Source organism: Hemitrygon akajei, chromosome 1 (genome assembly GCF_048418815.1).
Source record: "Hemitrygon akajei chromosome 1, sHemAka1.3, whole genome shotgun sequence".
NCBI classification, from domain to species: Eukaryota; Metazoa; Chordata; class Chondrichthyes; order Myliobatiformes; family Dasyatidae; genus Hemitrygon; species Hemitrygon akajei.
The window spans coordinates 219,295,302-219,321,575 of record NC_133124.1 but is presented as its reverse complement, the minus strand read 5'-3'; the positions used below and the strand labels follow the sequence as shown (position 1 = coordinate 219,321,575).

General features: G+C 50.2%; 1 protein-coding gene across 3 annotated transcripts in view; it reads left to right on the top strand.

Moving 5' to 3' along the window:
- Positions 1-26,274, top strand: part of sorbs3 (sorbin and SH3 domain containing 3) — a 108,455-nt gene that overhangs the window by 47,313 nt on the left and 34,868 nt on the right. For 2 of the 3 annotated variants that reach the window (XM_073061683.1, XM_073061698.1), the window contains 6 exons: positions 8,615-8,763; positions 11,986-12,049; positions 12,589-12,630; positions 20,032-20,122; positions 23,928-24,042; positions 26,141-26,194. In XM_073061683.1, the coding sequence (XP_072917784.1) occupies positions 8,615-8,763; positions 11,986-12,049; positions 12,589-12,630; positions 20,032-20,122; positions 23,928-24,042; positions 26,141-26,194 (515 nt within the window). The remainder of the gene's footprint in view (positions 1-8,614; positions 8,764-11,985; positions 12,050-12,588; positions 12,631-20,031; positions 20,123-23,927; positions 24,043-26,140; positions 26,195-26,274) is intronic. The other variant, XM_073061691.1, reaches the window with a different exon arrangement.

The following is a 26,274-nucleotide window of genomic DNA, read 5'->3' as shown; positions in this document are numbered from 1 at the left end:
AGGAGATTGACCAGGATGCTGCCTGGATTAGAGAGGGTGCAGAGGAGATTTACCAGGATGCTGCCTGGATTAGAGAGGGTGCAGAGGAGATTTACCAGGATGCTGCCTGGATTAGAGAGGGTGCAGAGGAGATTTACCAGGATGCTCCCTGGATTAGAGAGGGTGCAGAGGAGATATACCAGGATGCTGCCTGGATTAGAGAGGGTGCAGAGGAGATTTACCAGGATGCTGCCTGGATTAGAGAGGGTGCAGAGGAGATTTACCAGGATGCTGCCTGGATTAGAGAGGGTGCAGAGGAGATTTACCAGGATGCTGCCTGGATTAGAGAGGGTGCAGAGGAGATTTACCAGGATGCTGCCTGGATTAGTGAGGGTGCAGAGGAGATTTACCAGGATGCTGCCTGGATTAGAGAGGGTGCAGAGGAGATTTAACAGGATGCTGCCTGGATTAGAGAGGGTGCAGGGTAGATTTACCAGGATGCTGCCTGGATTAGAGAGGGTGCAGAGGAGATTTACCAGGATGCTGCCTGGATTAGAGAGGGTGCAGAGGAGATTTACCAGGATGCTGCCTGGATTAGAGAGGGTGCAGAGGAGATTTACCAGGATGCTTCCTGGATTAGAGAGGGTGCAGAGGAGATTTACCAGGATGCTGCCTGGATTAGAGAGGGTGCAGAGGAGATTTACCAGGACGCTGCCTGGATTAGAGAGGGTGCAGAGGAGATTTACCAGGACGCTGCCTGGATTAGAGAGGGTGCAGAGGAGATTGACCAGGATGCTGCCTGGATTAGAGAGGGTGCAGAGGAGATTTACCAGGACGCTGCCTGGATTAGAGAGGGTGCAGAGGAGATTTACCAGGACGCTGCCTGGATTAGAGAGGGTGCAGAGGAGATTGACCAGGATGCTGCCTGGATTAGAGCGGGTGCAGAGGAGATTGACCAGGACGCTGCCTGGATTAGAGAGGGTGCAGAGGAGATTGACCAGGATGCTGCCTGGATTAGAGAGGGTGCAGAGGAGATTTACCAGGATGCTGCCTGGATTAGAGAGGGTGCAGAGGAGATTTACCAGGATGCTTCCTGGATTAGAGAGGGTACAGAGGAGATTTACCAGGATGCTGCCTGGATTAGAGAGGGTGCAGAGGAGATTTACCAGGATGCTGCCTGGATTAGAGAGGGTGCAGAGGAGATTTACCAGGATGCTGCCTGGATTAGAGAGGGTGCAGAGGAGATTTACCAGGATGCTGCCTGGATTAGAGAGGGTGCAGAGGAGATTTAACAGGATGCTGCCTGGATTAGAGAGGGTGCAGGGTAGATTTACCAGGATGCTGCCTGGATTAGAGAGGGTGCAGAGGAGATTTACCAGGATGCTGCCTGGATTAGAGAGGGTGCAGAGGAGATTTACCAGGATGCTGCCTGGATTAGAGAGGGTGCAGAGGAGATTTACCAGGATGCTGCCTGGATTAGAGAGGGTGCAGAGGAGATTTACCAGGATGCGGCCTGGATTAGAGAGGGTGCAGAGGAGATTTACCAGGATGCTGCCTGGATTAGAGAGGGTGCAGAGGAGATTTACCAGGATGCGGCCTGGATTAGAGAGGGTGCAGAGGAGATTTACCAGGATGCTGCCTGGATTAGAGAGGGTGCAGAGGAGATTTACCAGGATGCTGCCTGGATTAGAGAGGGTGCAGAGGAGATTTACCAGGATGCTGCCTGGATTAGAGAGGGTGCAGAGGAGATTTACCAGGATGCTGCCTGGATTAGAGAGGGTGCAGAGGAGATTTACCAGGATGCTGCCTGGATTAGAGAGGGTGCAGAGGAGATTTACCAGGATGCTGCCTGGATTAGAGAGAGTGCGGAGGAGATAGACCAGGATGCTGCCTGGATTAGAGAGGGTGCAGAGGAGATTTACCAGGATGCTGCCTGGATTAGAGAGGGTGCAGAGGAGATTTACCAGGATGCTGCCTGGATTAGAGAGGGTGCAGAGGAGATTTACCAGGATGCTGCCTGGATTAGAGAGGGTGCAGAGGAGATTTACCAGGATGCTGCCTGGATTAGAGAGGGTGCAGAGGAGTTTGACCAGGATGATGCCTGGATTAGAGAGGGTGCAGAGGAGATTGACCAGGATGCTGCCTGGATTAGAGAGGGTGCGGAGGAGATTGACCAGGATGCTGCCTGGATTAGAGAGGGTACAGAGGAGATTGACCAGGATGCTTCCTGGATTAGAGAGGGTGCAGAGGAGATTTACCAGGATGCTGCCTGGATTAGAGAGGGTGCAGAGGAGATTTACCAGGATGCTGCCTGGATTAGAGAGGGTGCAGAGGAGATTTACCAGGATGCTTCCTGGATTAGAGAGGGTGCAGAGGAGATTTACCAGGATGCTGCCTGGATTAGAGAGGGTGCAGAGGAGATTTACCAGGATGCCGCCTGGATTAGAGAGAGTGCGGAGGAGATTGACCAGGATGCTGCCTGGATTAGAGAGGTTGCAGAGGAGATTGACCAGGATGCTGCCTGGATTAGAGAGGGTACAGAGGAGATTTACCAGGATGCTGCCTGGATTAGAGAGGGTGCAGAGGAGATTTATCAGGATGCTGCCTGGATTAGTGAGGGTGCAGAGGAGATTTACCAGGATGCTGCCTGGATTAGAGAGGGTGCAGAGGAGATTTACCAGGATGCTGCCTGGATTAGAGAGGGTGCAGAGGAGATTTACCAGGATGCTGCCTGGATTAGAGAGGGTACAGAGGAGATTGACCAGGATGCTTCCTGGATTAGAGAGGGTGCAGAGGAGATTTACCAGGATGCTGCCTGGATTAGGGAGGGTGCAGAGGAGATTTACCAGGATGCTGCCTGGATTAGAGAGGGTGCAGAGGAGATTTACCAGGATGCTGCCTGGATTAGAGAGGGTGCAGAGGAGATTTACCAGGATGCTTCCTGGATTAGAGAGGGTGCAGAGGAGATTTACCAGGATGCTGCCTGGTATAGAGAGAGTGCGGAGCAGATTGACCAGGATGCTGCCTGGATTAGAGAGGGTGCAGAGGAGATTGACCAGGATGCTGCCTGGATTAGAGAGGGTACGGAGGAGATTTACCAGGATGCTGGCTGGATTAGAGAGGGTGCAGAGGAGATTTACCACGATGCTGCCTGGATTAGAGAGGGTGCAGAGGAGATTTACCAGGATGCTGCCTGGATTAGAGAGGGTGCAGAGGAGATTTACCAGGATGCTGCCTGGATTAGAGAGGGTGCAGAGGAGATTTACCAGGATGCTGCCTGGATTAGAGAGGGTGCAGAGGAGTTTGACCAGGATGATGCCTGGATTAGAGAGGGTGCAGAGGAGATTGACCAGGATGCTGCCTGGATTAGAGAGGGTGCGGAGGAGATTGACCAGGATGCTGCCTGGATTAGAGAGGGTACAGAGGAGATTGACCAGGATGCTTCCTGGATTAGAGAGGGTGCAGAGGAGATTTACCAGGATGCTGCCTGGATTAGAGAGGGTGCAGAGGAGATTTACCAGGATGCTGCCTGGATTAGAGAGGGTGCAGAGGAGATTTACCAGGATGCTTCCTGGATTAGAGAGGGTGCAGAGGAGATTTACCAGGATGCTGCCTGGATTAGAGAGGGTGCAGAGGAGATTTACCAGGATGCCGCCTGGATTAGAGAGAGTGCGGAGGAGATTGACCAGGATGCTGCCTGGATTAGAGAGGTTGCAGAGGAGATTGACCAGGATGCTGCCTGGATTAGAGAGGGTACAGAGGAGATTTACCAGGATGCTGCCTGGATTAGAGAGGGTGCAGAGGAGATTTATCAGGATGCTGCCTGGATTAGTGAGGGTGCAGAGGAGATTTACCAGGATGCTGCCTGGATTAGAGAGGGTGCAGAGGAGATTTACCAGGATGCTGCCTGGATTAGAGAGGGTGCAGAGGAGATTTACCAGGATGCTGCCTGGATTAGAGAGGGTACAGAGGAGATTGACCAGGATGCTTCCTGGATTAGAGAGGGTGCAGAGGAGATTTACCAGGATGCTGCCTGGATTAGGGAGGGTGCAGAGGAGATTTACCAGGATGCTGCCTGGATTAGAGAGGGTGCAGAGGAGATTTACCAGGATGCTGCCTGGATTAGAGAGGGTGCAGAGGAGATTTACCAGGATGCTTCCTGGATTAGAGAGGGTGCAGAGGAGATTTACCAGGATGCTGCCTGGTATAGAGAGAGTGCGGAGCAGATTGACCAGGATGCTGCCTGGATTAGAGAGGGTGCAGAGGAGATTGACCAGGATGCTGCCTGGATTAGAGAGGGTACGGAGGAGATTTACCAGGATGCTGGCTGGATTAGAGAGGGTGCAGAGGAGATTTACCAGGATGCTGCCTGGATTAGAGAGGGTGCGGAGGAGATTTACCAGGATGCTGCCTGGATTAGAGAGGGTGCAGAGGAGATTTACCAGGATGCTGCCTGGATTAGAGAGGGTGCAGAGGAGATTTACCAGGATGCTGCCTGGATTAGAGAGGGTGCAGAGGAGATTTACCAGGATGCTGCCTGGATTAGAGAGGGTGCAGAGGAGATTTACCAGGATGCTTCCTGGATTAGAGAGGGTGCAGAGGAGATTTACCAGGATGCTGCCTGGATTAGAGAGGGTGCAGAGGAGATTTACCAGGATGCTGCCTGGATTAGAGAGAGTGCGGAGGAGATTGACCAGGATGCTGCCTGGATTATAGAGGGTGCAGAGGAGATTGACCAGGATGCTGCCTGGATTAGAGAGGGTACAGAGGAGATTTACCAGGATGCTGCCTGGATTAGAGAGGGTGCAGAGGAGATTTACCAGGATGCTGCCTGGATTAGAGAGGGTGCAGAGGAGATTTACCAGGATGCTGCCTGGATTAGAGAGGGTGCAGAGGAGTTTGACCAGGATGCTGCCTGGATTAGAGAGGGTGCAGAGGAGATTTACCAGGATGCTGCCTGGATTAGAGAGGGTGCAGAGGAGATTTACCAGGATGCTGCCTGGATTAGAGAGGGTGCAGAGGAGATTTACCAGGATGCTGCCTGGATTAGAGAGGGTGCAGAGGAGATTTACCAGGATGCTTCCTGGATTAGAGAGGGTACAGAGGAGATTTACCAGGATGCTGCCTGGATTAGAGAGGGTGCAGTGGAGATTTACCAGGATGCTGCCTGGATTAGAGAGGGTGCAGAGGAGATTTACCAGGATGCTGCCTGGATTAGAGAGGGTGCAGAGGAGATTTACCAGGATGCTGCCTGGATTAGAGAGGGTGCAGAGGAGATTTACCAGGACGCTGCCTGGATTAGAGAGGGTGCAGAGGAGATTTACCAGGACGCTGCCTGGATTAGAGAGGGTGCAGAGGAGATTGACCAGGATGCTGCCTGGATTAGAGAGGGTGCAGAGGAGATTGACCAGGACGCTGCCTGGATTAGAGATGGTGCAGAGGAGATTGACCAGGACGCTGCCTGGATTAGAGAGGGTAAAGAGGAGATTGACCAGGATACTGCCTGGATTAGAGAGGGTGCAGAGGGGATTTACCAGGATGCTGCCTGGATTAGAGAGGGTGCAGAGGAGATTTACCAGGATGCTGCCTGGATTAGAGAGGGTGCAGAGGAGATTTACCAGGATGCTGCCTGGATTAGAGAGGGTGCGGAGGAGATTTACCAGGATGCTGCCTGGATTAGAGAGAGTGCGGAGGAGATTGACCAGGATGCTGCCTGGATTAGAGAGGGTGCAGAGGAGATTTACCAGGATGCTGCCTGGATTAGAGAGGGTGCAGAGGAGATTTACCAGGATGCTGCCTGGATTAGAGAGGGTGCAGAGGAGATTTACCAGGATGCTCCCTGGATTAGAGAGGGTGCAGAGGAGATATACCAGGATGCTGCCTGGATTAGAGAGGGTGCAGAGGAGATTTACCAGAATGCTGCCTGGATTAGAGAGGGTGCAGAGGAGATTTACCAGGATGCTGCCTGGATTAGAGAGGGTGCAGAGGAGATTTACCAGGATGCTGCCTGGATTAGAGAGGGTGCAGAGGAGATTTACCAGGATGCTGCCTGGATTAGAGAGGGTGCAGAGGAGATTTACCAGGATGCTGCCTGGATTAGAGAGGGTGCAGAGGAGATTTAACAGGATGCTGCCTGGATTAGAGAGGGTGCAGGGTAGATTTACCAGGATGCTGCCTGGATTAGAGAGGGTGCAGAGGAGATTTACCAGGATGCTGCCTGGATTAGAGAGGGTGCAGAGGAGATTTACCAGGATGCTGCCTGGATTAGAGAGGGTGCAGAGGAGATTTACCAGGATGCTTCCTGGATTAGAGAGGGTACAGAGGAGATTTACCAGGATGCGGCCTGGATTAGAGAGGGTGCAGAGGAGATTTACCAGGATGCTGCCTGGATTAGAGAGGGTGCAGAGGAGATTTACCAGGATGCTGCCTGGATTAGAGAGGGTGCAGAGGAGATTTACCAGGATGCTGCCTGGATTAGAGAGGGTGCAGAGGAGATTTACCAGGATGCTGCCTGGATTAGAGAGGGTGCAGAGGAGATTTACCAGGATGCTGCCTGGATTAGAGAGGGTGCAGAGGAGATTTACCAGGATGCTGCCTGGATTAGAGAGGGTGCAGAGGAGATTTACCAGGATGCTGCCTGGATTAGAGAGGGTGCAGAGGAGATTTACCAGGATGCTGCCTGGATTAGAGAGAGTGCGGAGGAGATAGACCAGGATGCTGCCTGGATTAGAGAGGGTGCAGAGGAGATTTACCAGGATGCTGCCTGGATTAGAGAGGGTGCAGAGGAGATTTACCAGGATGCTGCCTGGATTAGAGAGGGTACAGAGGAGATTGACCAGGATGCTTCCTGGATTAGAGAGGGTGCAGAGGAGATTTACCAGGATGCTGCCTGGATTAGGGAGGGTGCAGAGGAGATTTACCAGGATGCTGCCTGGATTAGAGAGGGTGCAGAGGAGATTTACCAGGATGCTGCCTGGATTAGAGAGGGTGTAGAGGAGATTTACCAGGATGCTTCCTGGATTAGAGAGGGTGCAGAGGAGATTTACCAGGATGCTGCCTGGTATAGAGAGAGTGCGGAGGAGATTGACCAGGATGCTGCCTGGATTAGAGAGGGTGCAGAGGAGATTGACCAGGATGCTGCCTGGATTAGAGAGGGTACGGAGGAGATTTACCAGGATGCTGGCTGGATTAGAGAGGGTGCAGAGGAGATTTACCAGGATGCTGCCTGGATTAGAGAGGGTGCGGAGGAGATTTACCAGGATGCTGCCTGGATTAGAGAGGGTGCAGAGGAGATTTACCAGGATGCTGCCTGGATTAGAGAGGGTGCAGAGGAGATTTACCAGGATGCTGCCTGGATTAGAGAGGGTGCAGAGGAGATTTACCAGGATGCTGCCTGGATTAGAGCGGGTGCAGAGGAGATTTACCAGGATGCTGCCTGGATTAGAGAGGGTGCAGAGGAGATTTACCAGGATGCTGCCTGGATTAGAGAGGGTGCAGAGGAGATTTACCAGGATGCTGCCTGGATTAGAGAGGGTGCAGAGGAGATTTACCAGGATGCTTCCTGGATTAGAGAGGGTGCAGAGGAGATTTACCAGGATGCTGCCTGGATTAGAGAGGGTGCAGAGGAGATTTACCAGGATGCTGCCTGGATTAGAGAGAGTGCGGAGGAGATTGACCAGGATGCTGCCTGGATTATAGAGGGTGCAGAGGAGATTGACCAGGATGCTGCCTGGATTAGAGAGGGTACAGAGGAGATTTACCAGGATGCTGCCTGGATTAGAGAGGGTGCAGAGGAGATTTACCAGGATGCTGCCTGGATTAGAGAGGGTGCAGAGGAGATTTACCAGGATGCTGCCTGGATTAGAGAGGGTGCAGAGGAGTTTGACCAGGATGCTGCCTGGATTAGAGAGGGTGCAGAGGAGATTTACCAGGATGCTGCCTGGATTAGAGAGGGTGCAGAGGAGATTTACCAGGATGCGGCCTGGATTAGAAAGGGTGCGGAGGAGATTGACCAGGATGCTGCCTGGATTAGAGAGGGTGCAGAGGAGATTTACCAGGATGCTGCCTGGATTAGAGAGGGTGCAGAGGAGATTTACCAGGATGCGGCCTGGATTAGAAAGGGTGCGGAGGAGATTGACCAGGATGCTGCCTGGATTAGAGAGGGTACAGAGGAGATTGACCAGGATGCTGCCTGGATTAGAGAGCATGTCTTATGAGGACAGGTTGAGTGAGCGAGGGTTTTTCTCTTTGGAGCAAGAGGGGTAAGAGGTAACTTGGTAGAGATGTAAAAGATAAGTGGCACAGTTAGAGTGGACGGTCAGAAACTTTTCCCCAGGGCGAAATGGCTAATATGAGAGGGCATAGTGTTAAGGTGACTGGAGGGAAGTATAAGGGGATGTTGGAGATAGATTTTTTTACACAGTGATGGGTGTGTGGAACACACTGCCAGAGTGATGACAGGGGCAGGGACATTTCAGACATTTAAGAAACTCTTGGACAGGATTATAGAAAAATGTGGTGATAGGTGAGCGGGAAGGGTTAGATTGATAGAGGAGCAGGTTAAAAGGGCAGCACTGCCACGTGGGCTGAAGGGCCTGTACTGTGTTCTATGACTGGCTTGTCTCATTCCCGTTAGCTACAGCTCCCCAGAGCTGCCATCCCCACGTCAGGACGGAATCAGCGGCACCGTGGAGGGAGAACAAATCTGCACAGAACATGGTCTGGATAAAATACGATGGAGCCGGTCCAGTGGATGAAGCAGGGATGCCAATATCCTCCAGATCAGTAAGTGAAGGGGGTGACACCGGGCGTGGACTGACCCTCACACCGCACCGGATCAGTAAGTGAAGGGGGTGACACCGGGCGTGGACTGACCCTCAGACCGGACCGGATCAGTAAGTGAAGGGGGTGACACCGGGCGTGGACTGACCCTCAGACCGGACCGGATCAGTAAGTGAAGGGGGTGAAACCGGGCGTGGACTGACCCTCAGACCGGACCGGATCAGTAAGTGAAGGGGGTGACACCGGGCGTGGACTGACCCTCAGACCGGACCGGATCAGTAAGTGAAGGGGGTGACACCGGGCGTGGACTGACCCTCGCACCGGACCGGATCAGTAAGTGAAGGGGGTGACACCGGGCGTGGACTGACCCTCGCACCGGACCGGATCAGTAAGTGAAGGGGGTGACACCGGGCGTGGACTGACCCTCGCACCGGACCGGATCAGTAAGTGAAGGGGGTGACACCGGGCGTGGACTGACCCTCGCACCGGACCGGATCAGTAAGTGAAGGGGGTGACACCGGGCGTGGACTGACCCTCGCACCGGACCGGATCAGTAAGTGAAGGGGCTGACACCGGGCGTGGACTGACCCTCGCACCGGACCGGATCAGTAAGTGAAGGGGGTGACACCGGGCGTGGACTGACCCTCGCACCGGACCGGAGCAGTAAGTGAAGGGGCTGACACCGGGCGTGGACTGACCCTCGCACCGGACCGGATCAGTAAGTGAAGGGGCTGACACCGGGCGTGGACTGACCCTCGCACCGGACCGGATCAGTAAGTGAAGGGGGTGACACCGGGCGTGGACTGACCCTCGCACCGGACCGGAGCAGTAAGTGAAGGGGCTGACACCGGGCGTGGACTGACCCTCGCACCGGACCGGATCAGTAAGTGAAGGGGCTGACACCGGGCGTGGACTGACCCTCGCACCGGACCGGATCAGTAAGTGAAGGGGGTGACACCGGGCGTGGACTGACCCTCGCACCGGACCGGAGCAGTAAGTGAAGGGGCTGACACCGGGCGTGGACTGACCCTCGCACCGGACCGGATCAGTAAGTGAAGGGGGTGACACCGGGCGTGGACTGACCCTCGCACCGGACCGGATCAGTAAGTGAAGGGGGTGACACCGGGCGTGGACTGACCCTCAGACCGCACCGGATCAGTAAGTGAAGGGGGTGACACCGGGCGTGGACTGACCCTCAGACCGCACCGGATCAGTAAGTGAAGGGGGTGACACCGGGCGTGGGCTGACCCTCAGACCGCACCGGATCAGTAAGTGAAGGGGGTGACACCGGGCGTGGGCTGTCCCTCAGACCGCACCGGATCAGTAAGTGAAGGGGGTGACACCGGGCGTGGGCTGACCCTCAGACCGGACCGGATCAGTAAGTGAAGGGGGTGACACCGGGCGTGGGCTGACCCTCAGACCGGACCGGATCAGTAAGTGAAGGGGGTGACACCGGGCGTGGGCTGACCCTCAGACCGGACCGGATCAGTAAGTGAAGGGGGTGACACCGGGCGTGGGCTGACCCTCAGACCGGACCGGATCAGTAAGTGAAGGGGGTGACACCGGGCGTGGGCTGACCCTCAGACCGCACCGGATCAGTAAGTGAAGGGGGTGTCGCCGGGCGTGGACTGACCCTCAGACCGCACCGGATCAGTAAGTGAAGGGGGTGACACCGGGCGTGGACTGACCCTCAGACCGCACCGGATCAGTAAGTGAAGGGGGTGACACCGGGCGTGGACTGACCCTCACACCGCACCGGATCAGTAAGTGAAGGGGGTGACACCGGGCGTGGACTGACCCTCAGACCGCACCGGATCAGTAAGTGAAGGGGGTGACACCGGGCGTGGACTGACCCTCAGACCGCACCGGATCAGTAAGTGAAGGGGGTGACACCGGGCGTGGGCTGACCCTCAGACCGCACCGTATCAGTAAGTGAAGGGGGTGACACCGGGCGTGGACTGACACTCAGACCGCACCGTATCAGTAAGTGAAGGGGGTGACACCGGGCGTGGACTGACCCTCAGACCGCATGCTTCACCACCTCCCGAGTTTACGGTCTGTGTGCAACTTATCAAAACACTGGACTCAGCCCCCTGACTGGGCACTACTGAGGGAGCAAAGGTTAGCTTGCAGCTTGAGTCAGTGGGACAGAAGGCAAATGCAGTGTGAGCATCCATTTCGAAAGGACTGCGGTATAAGAGCAGTGATGGAAAGCTGAGGCTTTATAGGGAATTGGTTAGGCTGCACTTGGAGTATTGTGAGCAGTTTTTGCCCCTTACTTAAGAAAAGATGAAGACCAGAGAAGGTTAACGAGAATTATCCTGGGAATGAAAGAGGAGTGTTTGATGGCTCTGGGCCAGTATTCACTGGAGTTTAGAAGAATGTGGGGGGGGGGGGTCTCATTGAAACCTACTGAACATTGAAACAGAGATGAGAAGGAATTTCTTTAGCCAGAGGGTGATGAACCTGTGGAATTAATTGTCACAGATGGCTGTGGAGGCCTAGTTATTGGGTACAGTTAAAGCAGAAGATGATAAGTTCTTGATCGATGGGTCGAATGGCATCATTCTGATCCTATGTCTGATGATCTTATGGAGCAGCAGTACAGGGTGATATCACAGTGAGGAGTCCATGTTCACCAAAACCTCAGCACACAGACTGCCTGTACATCCGACAGAGGGATCAACAATTGAGTCGTCAGCACAGAGAGGGGCGGAACAAGCCCAGGGGGTGACCTCCTGTTCGGTGAGAGGGAGGGAGGGCATCACAGAGAGAGAAGGACCTGGCTCCGGTCCAGATTCCCATCCGTGTTGGATTTCAGTGCACATTTTATTTTGTTGTGTTTGTCAGCTCCCTGTCAGTGGTGAACGATGTTCCTTCGTTAAGGGAAGTGGTCTGGATCTCCTCAGTGAAAGGGTAGTGGAGATAATGGTGGGTCACGAGTGAGGTGTGTCAGGGTGAATGTTGATAACTTTCTGTGTCTCTCTCCCTCATTTCCACTTCCCACACTCTCTCTTTCTCTCTCCCTATCTGCCTGCCTGTCTGTCTGTCTGTCTCTCTCTCTCTCCCTGTCTATTTCTCTCTCTCTCTAAATCTATCTTTCGGTTTCCCTCTCTCTGTCTTTAACTCTTCCTTCTCTCCATCTCTGCCTGTCTGTGTCTGTTCCCTTGGCTCTGCCTCCCCCCCCCCCCCCCCATCTGTTTTTCCCTTCCCCTGGACGGACAGAGCGTGAACAAGCCAAGGGACTGGTACAGGAAGATGTTCAGCCAGATCCACTGGAAGCCCACAGGTACTTGCTAACGTTGGCCGCAAGGAGGTCGGGCTGGGGGTGCGGGAGTGAGTGGTGAAGGGTCAAGATAGGGGAGTGGAGGGGCGTTTGAGGGAGAGCTCGGCCCTGAGCTTCAGTGAAGGCTGATGACATGTACCAAGGCAGCAGAGGAAACACTCAGCTGAGTCCCATAGCCGCAAAAATCAAATGATAATCCGGTTTGTGGAATAGACCCTCCCACAGCCGCAAAAATCAAATGATAATCCGGTTTGTGGAATAGACCCTCCCACAGATGCAAAAATCAAATGATAATCCGGTTTGTGGAATAGACCCTCCCACAGATGCAAAAATCAAATGATAATCCGGTTTGTGGAATAGACCCTCCCACAGATGCAAAAATCAAATGATAATCCGGTTTGTGGAATAGACCCTCCCACAGATGGAGAGAGAAGTCCATGTTCTTGGGGCTGTTTAGGGTTTGGGGAAACTTGGCACAATTGAGTTAATTTGAATGACTTTGTGTTGACTGTTTGCTGTGAGAGTGTACTGTTCTGTTACAGATGATAACTTTGAAATGGACAATGTCACCAGCCCATCGGACAGTAAGTCTTAGCCTTCATTATTGCTGGTACATAGATGAGAGAAGGTAGAACATACAACACAGACTGGAGAACATAGACCAGACAGTATAGAACATACAACATAGAACATAGTCCAGCCAGTATAGACCATAGACCAGACAGTATAGACCATACAACATAGACTAGACAGTATAGAACAGGGGTAGGCAACCTACGGCCCATGGGCCAGATGTGGCCTGTGAGCTAATATTGGAATATGATGCTTATCCGGCCCGTGAGCAATTTTTCCTCATTCTGATTGTTTCACACGACCACTCTGATGGACATGCATGGCGCCTTGTTACACCGGCCCCAGGTTCCGTTTTGTTCCAAACCAAACTCTGGTATATACAAATGATGGGAAGGCAGACTACCTTATTAATATGTATTAGATACTCTCCATGCACACGCAGGCTTTCAGATGTGATCGTTCAAATTTGTAAACAGAAATAGCGACACTGTGTTTTAACAAGAAATCCACGCTAAATATCCAGATATTTACATGTGCTGCGATACTTGTTGAATAACTCGTGTTTCGAAATAAAATCGAAGAAAAAAAATTCCAATGGCAATGAATGCAAAACGCAGGAAGGTAGACACTGAGTGCCGAAATTTCCAAGACACTTGGACACTGGATTACTTCTTCACCCAGCAAGCCAGGAAACCCACTTTTCAAAAAAGTAAAGCACAAGATCCAGGCATTTTTGTGAATATAGTCCAAGAATTGAGAAAAGTTTTCATCTCGTTTTGCTGATTTTCACTTGCATGTAAATGGGTTCAAGCTGTTTGCTACTCCGTTGGATGTGGAAGTGGACACTGCATCAGAAATTTTTCAAATGGAATTGATTGAGATGCAGTGTGACGACATATTGAGATCGAAATTTCATTCTGAAGATGTGTCAGTGCTTGACTTCTATAGAAAATATATTCATCCAAGTGGGAAGTATCCTAACTTAGTGGATCATGCAAAAAAGATGGCATCATTGTTTAACAGCACTTATCTGTGTGAGCGATTATTTTCGAAAATGAAGCACCGAGAACCATTTGAGAACAAGACTGACTGATGCCCATCTGGATAATGTCTTGCTCTTGGCATCAACAAGTCTGACACCCAATATTGAGAAGCTGTCAAGCAACAAACAGCATCATGTTTCACACTGATTTATCAATTGTTTGCATTAAAATTTTATTTTATATGATATTTAATTTACCACCATTCAATACATCATGTTCATACATTTTATGTTTAAAGATTCTTTGTGTCCTTTTAATAGATTCAAAAGATGCCTTGATTGAAATAAATTGCAACTAAACTGAGTTCTTTCATTACTAATTGGCATCCTTGGTTAAGCACAAATGATTTTCTAGCATGAGTTACTCATTAGTTTGAGGCAAAACATAACTAACAAAACACACAAAATGCTGGTGGAACACAGCAGGCCAGTCAGCATCAGTCCTGACGAAGGGTCTCAGCCCGAAACGTCGACAGTGCTTCTCCCTATAGATGCTGCCTGGCCTGCTGCGTTCCACCAGCATTTTGTGTGTGTTGTTGTTTGAATTTCCTGCATCTGCAGATTTCCTCGTGTTTGCTCAAAACATACGCGATCCGGCCCACAGAGACAAAAAGGTTGCCGACCCCTGGCATAGAACATACAACATAGACCAGACAGTATAGAACATACAACATACAACATAGACCAGACAGTATAGAACATACAACATAGACCAGACAGTATAGAACATACAACATAGAACATAGACCAGACAGTATAGACCATAAAACATAGACCAGACAGTATAGAACATACAACATAGAACATAGACCAGACAGTATAGACCATACAACATAGACCAGACAGTATAGAACATACAACACAGACCATAAGAGTTTTGACCATAGATCCCAGACCATGGAAGATAAAACAGAGACCAGTACAGCGCAGGATCTGTAACTTTGGCTCACAATATCTACCGAACACAATGCCAAATGAAATTAATCCCACTGCCTGCACGTGATCCATATTCCTCTGTACATCTGCCTCCACCATCTCCCCGGCAGCCTGTTCCAGGCACCCACCTCCCCGTCAGCTTTCCACCCCCTCCTCACTTGAAACCTGTGCTCTGGGATTTGCTAATTCCTCCCCGGGGAAGCGTTTGCCGGTCCGGTTCAGATCTATCGGCAGACTGTGAGTGAGAGGTTTGACTGATGCAGACCTGTATTTCAGCTGCATGGGATCTTGCTGTGTTGTGAGATAGTCCAAAGGGACTGAATGGCCTCAGCCTGTCGGTGCCCTGAATCCTTTCATGCTGGTTACCGAGCAAGAGGTTTAACAGTGGACCATCCCGTGGAAACTGGGCTTCAAATACCCCACGCGGGAGCTCACTCTTCTCCCCCCAAATAATACCAACCCCCCCAGTCCTCCCCACACACTTACCAGCCCTCTCCTCACCCCACAGTCACTAACTCTGTCACTGCCCACTGACCGAGCAGACAGAGCAAAGAGTTAGATTGTACCACAGAGGCAACATTCAAAAGGGTGAAGAATGCAGGACTGACGGTGCTGTATTTAAATACGTGCAGCATTGGGAATAAGGTGGATAAACACATGACGCAATTAGAGACTGGTCGGTATGACATTGTGGGCATCACTGAGTCGTGGCTGAAAGAAGGCCACAGTTGGAAGCTTAACGTCAAACCTTGTATCGAAAGGACAGGCAGGAAGCCGTAGACAGTGGTGTGGCTCTGTTGGTGAGAGATGGAATTGCATCTTTAGAAAGCGGTGACATAGGGTCAGAGAATGTTGAATCTTTGTGGGTGGAGTTAAGAACCTGCAAGGGTAAAAGAAACCATTATGGGAATCATTTATAGGCCTCCAAACAGAAGCCAAGGTATGGGGCTGAGATTGCAAAGGAAGCTGGAAAGGACTTTACTAAGGGTAATGACACAATTGTGATGGGGGATTTCAAAATGCAAGGGGATTGGGAAATCAGGTTGGTGTTGGATCGCATGAGAGGGAATTTGCTGAGTGCCTATGAGATGGCTTTTTAGAGGAGCTTGTGCTTGAGCCTAATCGGGAAAAGGCCATCTTAGATTGGGTGTTGTGTAATAACCCAGATCTTATTAGGAAGCTGAATGTAAAGTAACCTTCAGGAGGCAGTGATCATAATATGATTGAATTCATACTGCAGTCTGAGAGCGAGACTGATAATATGATTGAATTCATACTGCATTCTGAGAGCGTGACTGATAATATGATTGAATTCATACTGCAGTCTGAGAGCGAGACTGATAATATGATTGAATTCATACTGCAGTCTGAGAGCGAGACTGATAATATGATTGAATTCATACTGCATTCTGAGAGCGAGACTGATAATATGATTGAATTCATACTGCAGTCTGAGAGCGAGATTGATAATATGATTGAATTCATACTGCATTCTGAGAGCGAGACTGATAATATGATTGAATTCATACTGCAGTCTGAGAGCGAGACTGATAATATGATTGAATTCATACTGCAGTCTGAGAGGGAGAAGCACAAATCACATGTATCAGTATCACAATGGAAAAGAGGGATTTACAGAGGCGTGAGAGAGGAGCTTGTCCAGGTGGATTGGAGAAGGATGACGGCAGAACAGAGGTGACTGAAGTTTCTGGGAATAGTTCACAAGGCGTAGGACAGACATAAAAACATAAGAAATAGGAGAGGGAGTCGGCCATCCGGCCCATTGAGCCTGCTCTGCCATTCGATAAGATCGTGGCTTCATCTTCACCTACTTGCCTTTTCCCCATAATGTTTAATTCCCCTACTGTGCAGAAATCTATCCATATTTAGCCTCCACTGCTTCATTGGGAAGAGAACTGCACAGATTCACCACTCTCTGGGAAAAGCAGTTCTTCCACATCACCAACCTAGATCTATTCCCCTGAATCCTGAGGCTATGTCCCCTAGTTCTAGTCTCACCTACCTGTGGAAACAACTTTCCTGCCTCTGTCTTACCTAACCCTTTCAGAATTTTATGTTTCTATAAGATCTCCTCTGAATTCTGAATTCCAGCGAGACCAGTCCCAGGCGACTCAATCCTTCCTCATAGTCTAACTCCTCATCTCTAGAATCAACCCAGTGAACCTCCCCTGTACCGCCTCCAAAGCCACTACATCCTTCCTCAAGTAATGAGACCAGAACTGCACGTAGTTCTCCAGGTGCGGCCTCACCAGTACCCTGTACAGTTGCAGCATAACCTCCCTGCTCTTGAATTCAATCCCTCCAGCAACGAAGGTCAACAACCCATTTGCCTTCTTGATAGTCTGCTACACCTGCAAACCAACCTTTTGTGATTCACACACAAGCACCCCCAAGTCCTTCTGCACAGCAGCATGCTGCAAATTTTTACTATTTAAATAATAATCTGATCTTTCATTTTCTCTTCCAAAGTGAATGAACTCGCATTTACCAACATTGTACTCCATCTGCCAGACACTTGCCCACTCACTTAACCTATCTATATCTCTCTGCAGACTCTCCGTATCCTCTGTGCAATTTGTTTTTCCACTCAATTTAGTGTCATCAGCAAACTTAGACACACTACACTCGGTCCCCTCTTCCAGATCGTTAATGAGTATCGTGAACAGTTACAGGCCCAACACCGACCCCTGCAGCACACCACTCACCACAAATTGCCAACCACAGAAACAGCCATGTATCCCAACTCTCTGCTTTCTGTTAGCTAACCAATCCTCTATCCATGCTAATCCATCACCTCCAACTCTATGCATCCTTAGCTTATGGATAAGTCTTTTATGTGGCACCTTATTAAACACCTTCTGGAAATCCAAGTAAATAACATTGCCCATGATAACTGCTGTTCCATTCTTACATGCCTCAGATATTTCTCTGTTGGTTGCCCTGTGCCACTATAATGTTATTATTCAGTGGCCGATAGACAACTCCCACCAATGAATTTTTTCCCCTTTACTAATCCTAATCTCTACCCAGATGGATTCAGCATTCTGCTCCTTAGATCTTATAACGTCTCTCAGTATCGCCCTGATCTCCTCTTTAATTAAGAGCGTTACTCCACCTCCCCTACCTTCCTGCCTATCCTTCCATATTACCTGATATCCTTGGATATTTAATTCCTAATCTCTCCACCCAGCAACCACGTCTCTGTAATGGCCACTAAATCATACCCCTTTGTACTGATCTGTGCCACAGGTTCACTGACCTTGTTTCGAATACTACAGGCATTCAGATAAGGTGCCCTTACACTCGTCATGCCTTTAAAATCTAGTAACCTTTGTCTCTTAAGCACTTGACTTTTCTGCACTCCATCTTTCCTTTTCTCTTTTTTAACTTTTGCTTTTACTTTATCCACACCTTTCTCTTTCACTTTACATATGCTTCTCCGATCTGATGAACTGCTATCATGTTCTCGAATGGCAGGGGTAGGCAATCGTGGCTGACAAAGGAAATTAAAGACTGCATAAAGCCAAGGGAAGGGCATATAAGGTAGCAAAAGTGAGTGGGAAGTTGGATGACTGGGAAGCTTTAAAATCCAACAAAAGCTATAAGAAAGGAAAAGATGAAACATGAGGGCAAACTGGCCAACAATTTGGATACTAAAAGCTTTCTCAGTTATATAAAGAGTAAAAGGGAGGTGAGAATCGATATTAGACCACTGGAAAATGATGCTGGTGAGGTAGTAATGGGGGACAAAGAGATGGCAGATGAACTTAATAAGTACTTTGCTTCAGTCTTCACTGTTGAAGACACCAGCTGTGTGCCAGAGATTGGTGAGTACCAGGGAGCCAGAGGGAGAGCCATTGCTATAACAAATGAAGAAGTGCTGGACAAACTGAAAGGTCTTAAGGTGGATAAGTCACCTGGACCAGATGGACTACATCCCAGAGTCCTGAGAGAGGTAGCTGAAGAGATAACGGATGCAGTGGTCATGATCTTTTAAGAATCACTTGATTTTGGCATGGTCCTGGAGGACTGGAAAATTGCAAATGTCACTCCACTCTTTAAGAAAGGAGGAAGGCAAAAGAGAGGAAATTATAAGCCAATTAGCCTAACCTTGTGGTTGGGAAAGTGTTGGAGTCCATTATTAAGGACGAGGTTTTGAGGTACTTGGAGACTAATGATAAAATAAGTCAAAGTCAGCATGGTTTCTGTAAAAGGAAATCTTGTCTGACAAATCTTTCAGAATTCTTTCAGGAAGTAACAAGCAGGGTGGACAAGGAGAGGTAGTGGATGTAATTTACTTAGATTTTCAGAAGGCTTTTAATAAAGTGCCTCACATGAGGCTGCTTAACAAGATGAAATGCTATGGTGTAACAGGAGATAAACTGGAATGGATAGAGGAATGGCTGATGGGCTGGAGACAGCGGGTGGGAATAAAGGGGACCTTTTCAGGTTGGCTGCCAGTGACTTAGTGCAGACTATTACCTAAATGGGGAGAAAATTCAAACATCAGAGATGCAAAAGGCTTTTAAGTCCTCGCTCACAACTCCCTGAAAGTTAATTTACAGGTTGAGTCCGTGGTAAAGAAGGCAAATGCAATGTTGGCATTTATTTCAAGGGAAATAGGATATAAAAGCAAGGAGATAATGTTGCTGCTTTATAAGACACTAGTCAGGCCGCAGTTGGATTATTGTCAGTTTGGGCCCCATACTTCAGAAAGAATGTATTGTTATTGGAGGCTCATAAGGATGATTCCGGGAATGAAGGGGTTAACATATCAGACGTGTCGGGCAGCTTTGGACCTGTACTCACTGGAATTTAGAAGAATGCATGGGGATCTACTGAATGTTGAAAGGACTAGATAGGGTGGATGTGGAGATGATGTTCCCTCTGGTGGGGGTATCCAGAACTAGAGGGCACAGCCTTAAATCTGAGGGGTGACCATTTAGATCAGAAGTAAGGAGGAGTTTTTTTAGCCAAAGCGTGGTGAATCTGTGGAATGCTCTGCAAGTCTGTGCGTATATTTAAAGCAGAAGTTGGTCGGGGCATCGAGGGATATGGTGAGAGGGCAGGTGTATGGGTTTGAATGGAATCTGGGATCAGCCATGATGAAATGGCGGAGTGGACTCGATGGGCCGAATGGCCTAATTCTGCTCCTATGTCTTATGGACCAATCCGTGTCCTCCACCAACCCCAGCACGGTGCAACACACCTCCATGATCTAGGTATCCCCCCCCCCCCATGAACATCCACTGTTGCCTCCTTGTCCCCAGGTCAGCAGGTTTTCATTCAGGGTGGGGGTAGACCATCCTGCTGCAGACTGTGACGCGGTTTACCAATCCTCCCCCCTCGACAATGACGCAGTTTCCTTCACCCCAACCTCCCAGCTGATTTTCACTGGCATCTCTCCCCACAGAGCCGGAATCAGTGGGGCTGTCAGAGGGGGCCCTGACACCTGACAGCGGACTGGCGGATATCGGCCTCTTCTCCGAATGGTGGGTCCCTGTGTAAGTGAGAGAGTGTGTTTGTGTGCGTGTGTGAGAGAGAATATCTGTGAGTGTGTGCATGTGTCTGTGAGTATGGGCGTGAGTGTGTGAATGTCTGTGTGAGAGTGTGTGTGTGAATGTATGTGAGTGTGTGTGTGTGAGAATATCTGTGAGAGTGAGTCTGTGTGAGTGTTTGTGAGAGGATATCTGTGACAGTGTGTATGTGAATGTGTGAGTGTGAATGTATGTGTGTGAGTGTGTGTGTGAATGTATGTGTGTGTGTGTGTGTGAGAGAATATCTGTGACAGTGTGTATGTGAATGTGTGATTGTGTGTGTGTGTGAATGTTTGTGTGTGAATGTATGTGTGTGAGTGTGTGTGTGTGAGAATATCTGTGAGAGTGAGTGCCTGTGTGAGTGTTTGTGAGAGAATATCTGTGAGTGTGTATGTGAATGTCTGTGAGAGTGTGTGTGGATGTCTGTGAGAGTGTGCAAGTGAATGTGTGCACGTGTGTGTAAATCTGTGCATGTGTGTATGTGTGAACATGTGTGATAGTGTTGGCACAGCATTCTCCCCTCCTTAACCTGCACCGAGCACAGAGAGGTGAACACTACCATCGAGGTGACGAGGCTACTCTGAGACCTGCCTGGACATCCCATGAGGTTCCCGGCCAAATGAGGCCAGACGAGGCGAGCATGGCTGGGCATCTTGGGTGATGTGAGCCAGCGGGGCCGAGGGGGAGCCTGTCCATTAGCACGGAGGCTCAGCCAAGCTTTAACTCTCCCTCGCCCTCTGCTTCCACCTCACACTACCAACCCCTCTCTACCCACTTCCTCCTTCCTTTCTCATTCCTTCCAAGCACTCCCCCTACTCCCCTCCCACATTCACTTCCTCCATTCCTCCTCCACCATCTGACCTCCTTCCTCCAACCCCACCTCCCTGCCCCCGTACCCCACCTCCCACTCCCTCCTCCTTCCCCCACACCTTCCTCCATTCACCTCCTCCATCCCTCTATCTTCCCCACTCCTCCCCTCAACCATGGTGCACTCCCTTCCTCTCTCCCCCTTCTTCCTCCTCTCCTGCCCTCTCTTTCCCCTGCTCACAGTCCACAGGCCACATTACACTAGATGTTATGTAATTGATGAATGTTCTCACTGTGAGTGACCCCTTGGGAATGTACGGTCATCCTATGGAAGAATTTCAAAGTGGGAAACTTGTGTCTGAAGACGAGTGTCCTGAATTTAAATAAAGACAATTCCAATGGTATGACTGCACACTTGAATGAGGTGAATTGGCAAATAGATTAAAGAGTTGGACTTCAACAGAGACAGGCACTGAAGAACAGATTTCAAAAATCTGAAAGAAAAATTTTAAAAATGCAGGATAAAATGTTAACGTCCCTCGTGCCAATGGGTCATGGGCACTTGCTCGAGACTGCCTTGATGCTGGGAGTGGCACAGGGTTGGCACGCAGGAGTTTTCAAATAGGCACCCTCCTTCCTCGATGTTTCATCGAGTAGCCCATTGACAACCTACCCCCCCCCTCCCCCACCGTTGTGTCTTCCCACTCTCTTGATGCTATCTGGAGCACAGGAGAGGTCTTTTCGATTGATCCAATGCCAGTGACTGCTTCTTTCTGCTGCCTCTGATGGTTTGCCATCGAGTCTGATCGTGGATCTCTAGTTCCTTCAGAAATTCGATGGTGGATGTGGCTATAAATCCCCTACAACCCACTTCCACAGGACAAACTTTGGTTTTCCAGCCTGTCACTGAGCTTCAGCTGCTAGATCTGCGTAGCGTAGCCTCTTCAGTTCATATGCTTCAGCCACTGAATCCTCCCACGGGGCTGTGAGTTCCATGATGTAGACCATATATGTCAAACTCAAGGCCCGCGGGCCAAATCCGGCCCGCGGTGGAATTATCTTTGGCCCGCGAGATAATATCTAATTACTATTAAAGCTGGCCCCAGTAATCGAAGCGCCTATGGCATATGATATGGCTAATGCTGAGTTTATTCAGGTACCAGGTTTTCAGGGTTTTTAGTGTTTATTCGGCAGTCTTGCTCGGCAGTCTTCTTCATAAGAAATGGAATTTGTAAAGTGAAACACTTTGTAGTTATAGCAGAGACTGAGACACATGAGAGCAGGCTGAAAAAACGGAGGCAACGAAAGCTGCGTTCGCACGCGTCCGACTGATCCGGCCCGCATGAAGCTGCATTTTGCTCAATCCGGCCCGTGACCTAAAATGAGTTTGACACCCCTGATTGTAGACGATCTGTAATGAATTGGACCAGAGAACCATGTCTGGCCTAAGGCTGGTGGCAGCAATGTCCGGTGGAAAGCTGAGTTGTTTTTTGACATTCACCAGCATTTTCCAGTCACTGGCCATGTTAATCTGTCCTGTTTCTGGCTAAGGAGGGAGATTAGTTGGTCTTTTCTCTCCCTCCTGGACGAATGCTGTTGATGTCCGGGCATTAGTCACTCTAGGGGCAAGAAGCTGGTTGCTACCCTCTTGGTCTTGTTTGCCGCTGTCAGACTCTTTAAGACTTGGTTGTGACACCATGTTTATCTGCCTTGTGTGAGGCTGGTTTGGCAGCTTGCCAGGATATGCTTGAGGGTTGCTGGAATAGGGCACAGGGAACATGTTGGGTCCTCACCTTACCACAGATGGAGGGTTTTTTGTGAGGGAAGCGCATCATATGTAGCTGTGATGAGAAAGCCAAGTCTATCACATGTATATTGAAAAATACATTGAAATGCACCATCTGTGTCAATGTCCAATACAGTCCGATGGTGTGCTGGGGGCAGCCCACAAGCGTTGCTGTGCCTCTGGTGCCAATGTAGCATGCCCACAACTCACTAACCCTAACCAGTAGGTCTTTGGACTGTGGGAGGAAACTGGAGCACCTGGAGGAGACCCACACGGTCATGGAGAGAACGTACAGACTCCTTACAGGAGGTGTTGGGAATCGAACCCCGGTCAGTGATTGCTGGTGCTATAAAGCCATTGTGCTAACCACTACGCTACTGTACTGTCACATTCACAGGAATGGAGGACTGGAGTTCTAAGGGGCGATTCAACTGGGTGCCACAGTAGTGTGGCAGTCAGTGTAGTTCAAGGCGTTCTGGAGTCCAGAGCCATCTGTAAGGAGTTTGTCCTCTGCCTCTGTGATCATATTGGTTTCCTCCCACACTCCAAAGACTTCCACTCCCCTCCCTCCCTCCTCCACTCCCATCCTTTCTACCCCAGCTCCCCCACCCACTCCCCTCCACTCCCATCCTTTCTACCCCAGCTCCCCCTCCCACTCCCATCCTTTCTACCCCACCTCCCTGCTCCCTCTCGCCTCCTCCCTTCCCCTTTTCTCCCTCCCCTCCCTCCCTCTTTCCCATCCCACCCACTCCCATCCTCTCTCTGCTCTCTACTCCCCTAAACATCCTCCCCTTCCCCTCCCACACCTCTTCCCCTCCCCTCCATTTCCTTCCTCCCTCACGTCCCGTTCCCATCCTCCACCTTCCCCTCTCCCACCTCCCCTCCTGCTCTCACCGTTCCCGCCTTCTCTGCCCTCACTCCCAACTCTCCCCTCCCACACCCCTTCTTACCCCTTTCTTCGCCCTCCCGCCATGGTCTGCTGTTCTGATGGGGAGGGTGGGGAGTACAGAGATCGGCGCCTCAGTGGGTGTGGAATGCGAGAGTCTGTTTGCTCTCGGAGTTAGCAGACACTCACTCACTCAGTCTCGACATGTTGTGAGATGTTCACTGGCTCAGACTCACTCGCGTCTCCCCAAGCAACCATAACCCCTTATCTGGCATTTCCTCGGCGGGCTGCAGGAGCGAGCTGGCGCCGGGAGGAGAGGCCGGAGAAAGTCACAGGCTCCGGGCAACGCACAACAGTATCTTCAGCTACGAGCCGGGACGATACCCCGAGCGGCTGCAAGAGCCACAGGTCAGTGTTTGTTACCCGTCTCTCTCTGTCTCGCTTTGTATCTCCCACCACTTTATCTCTCTCTACCTATCCCTGCCGACCTTGTACCTGCTCTTTGAACTGAAAATCCTACAAAAAGACATTGGAATCAGCCAGTCCATCAAGGGCAAGGTCCTCCCCACCACTGAGCACATCTACACGAAACGGTGCGGTAGAAAAGCAGCCTCCATCATCAGAGACCCCCACCACCCAGGCCAGGCTCTCTCCTGGCTGCTTCTATCAGCAGCAGGTACAAGAGCCTCAGGACTCACATCAGCTGGTTCAAGAACAGTTACTCCCCCTCAACCAGCAGACTAGAGCAAAAAGGGTTAACTACACTCACTTGACCCATCATTAAAATATTCCCACAACCAATGATCTCACTTTAAGGACTCTTTATCTCATTATCTCATGTTCTTGTTATTTATTTATATTTTGCGTTTGTACAGTTTCTTGCCTCCTGCAGTCTGCTTGATCTTTCATAGATCCTGTTATAATTACTATTCTGTAGATTTGCTCAGTATGCCCGCAGGAAGGTGAATCTCAGAGCTGTATTTGGTGACATATCTGTACTTTGAGAAGAAAATTTACTTTGAATTTATCTATGTACTCTTCTCTCTCTTTCTCTCTATCTCCCCCCCATGTATCTACTCTCACTGTCTCCTCTCTCTCTCTTTCTCTCTATCTCCCCCCTCTATGTATCTACTCTCACTGTCTCCTCTCTCTCTCCCCCCCATGTATCTACTCTCACTGTCTCTTCTCTCTTTCTCTCTATCTCCCCCCTCTATGTATCTACTCTCACTGTCTCCTCTCTCTCTCCCCCCATGTATCTACTCTCACTGTCTCCTCTCTCTCTCTTTCTCTCTATCTCCCCCCTCTATGTATCTACTCTCACTGTCTCCTCTCTCTCCCCCCCATGTATCTACTCTCACTGTCTCCTCTCTCTCTCCCCCCATGTATCTACTCTCACTGTCTCTTCTCTCTTTCTCTCTATCTCCCCCCTCTATGTATCTACTCTCACTGTCTCCTCTCTCTCCCCCCCCATGTATCTACTCTCACTGTCTCCTCTCTCTTTCTCTGTGTGTGTATATATGTCCTCAACCATATTTTCTTTCCCCTCTCTCCCTGTCTTTCTGTCTCCCTCTCCTTCCCCCTCTCCTCCCCACTCCCTCCCTCCTCTTCCGGACCCTGACTCGATTCTTCTTGCCCCGTTAAAGCTCAGCATGTAGCAGCTGCTTGGGGATTCAGGGCTCCCTCACACGCCTGTCCACTGAAGCTGTGCTTTTACAATCACGGCCTCACCACTCGCGGTCCGTGCCCTGTCGAGGGCCTCTAGGTTTGTGACTCGGTCCAGCCAACAGATGCCAAGGATCCATCTCAGATGATGCATATGGAATCCCTCTAGCACGTCAAGGTGTCTTCTGTAAATGGTGCAGGTATCACATCCGCACAGGACAACAGCGTCCGCTCTGTGGACAGGCAGATGTGTTCATTCAACACACGGAATCGCAGTCGGCCAAGGCTCTGGCTGTCGTTCCAAATCCTAGTGATGATTCCTCTGTTTAGTGAGATATATATATATGTTTCTATGGAGTCGACAGCATGGCTGTAGTCCATCGATGCCTCTACAATCCATTGCATCCACTCTACAGAGATATGTCCTATCCAGTTTCACCAGAACCCTGTTAGCCGGCCCTACCATTTCCACCCCTCCCAACGGGAACATCGGTTGGTCTTTGAGAGGCATAAATTACAATAATATATAGCAATATACTTCATTATTGTACGTTACAGTATAATTTATGTATTGACCAGTACTGCTGCTGCAAAACAACAAATTTCATGACATATGTCACTGATAATAAACCTGATTCTGATTGTGAGTATTGTCCCCAGGACAGGCACACCAGCACCACAGGCACTAGGGGTGAGGGGTTAATGGACAACAGTGTGCCGGAGATGGATTACCATTCGGCAGTACACAGGGTGCTGGGATTGGGTGCAAGTGGTCTCTGCTTGGGGATCTCAGACATCGTCCTTCCTCCCCACCCCACTTACCGTTACCTTCTCTTGTTGACAGACGGACTCGACATTGGGCCGTTCTTCAGCCAGGATCCAGGTTTGCTCTGTTGAGGTAAGGCCCAGGGATGCTGTGCACTGCTCTCCCCCCTCTAAGCCTCTGCCCAGTTTGGGACCTGGCAAGAGTGTTCCCCG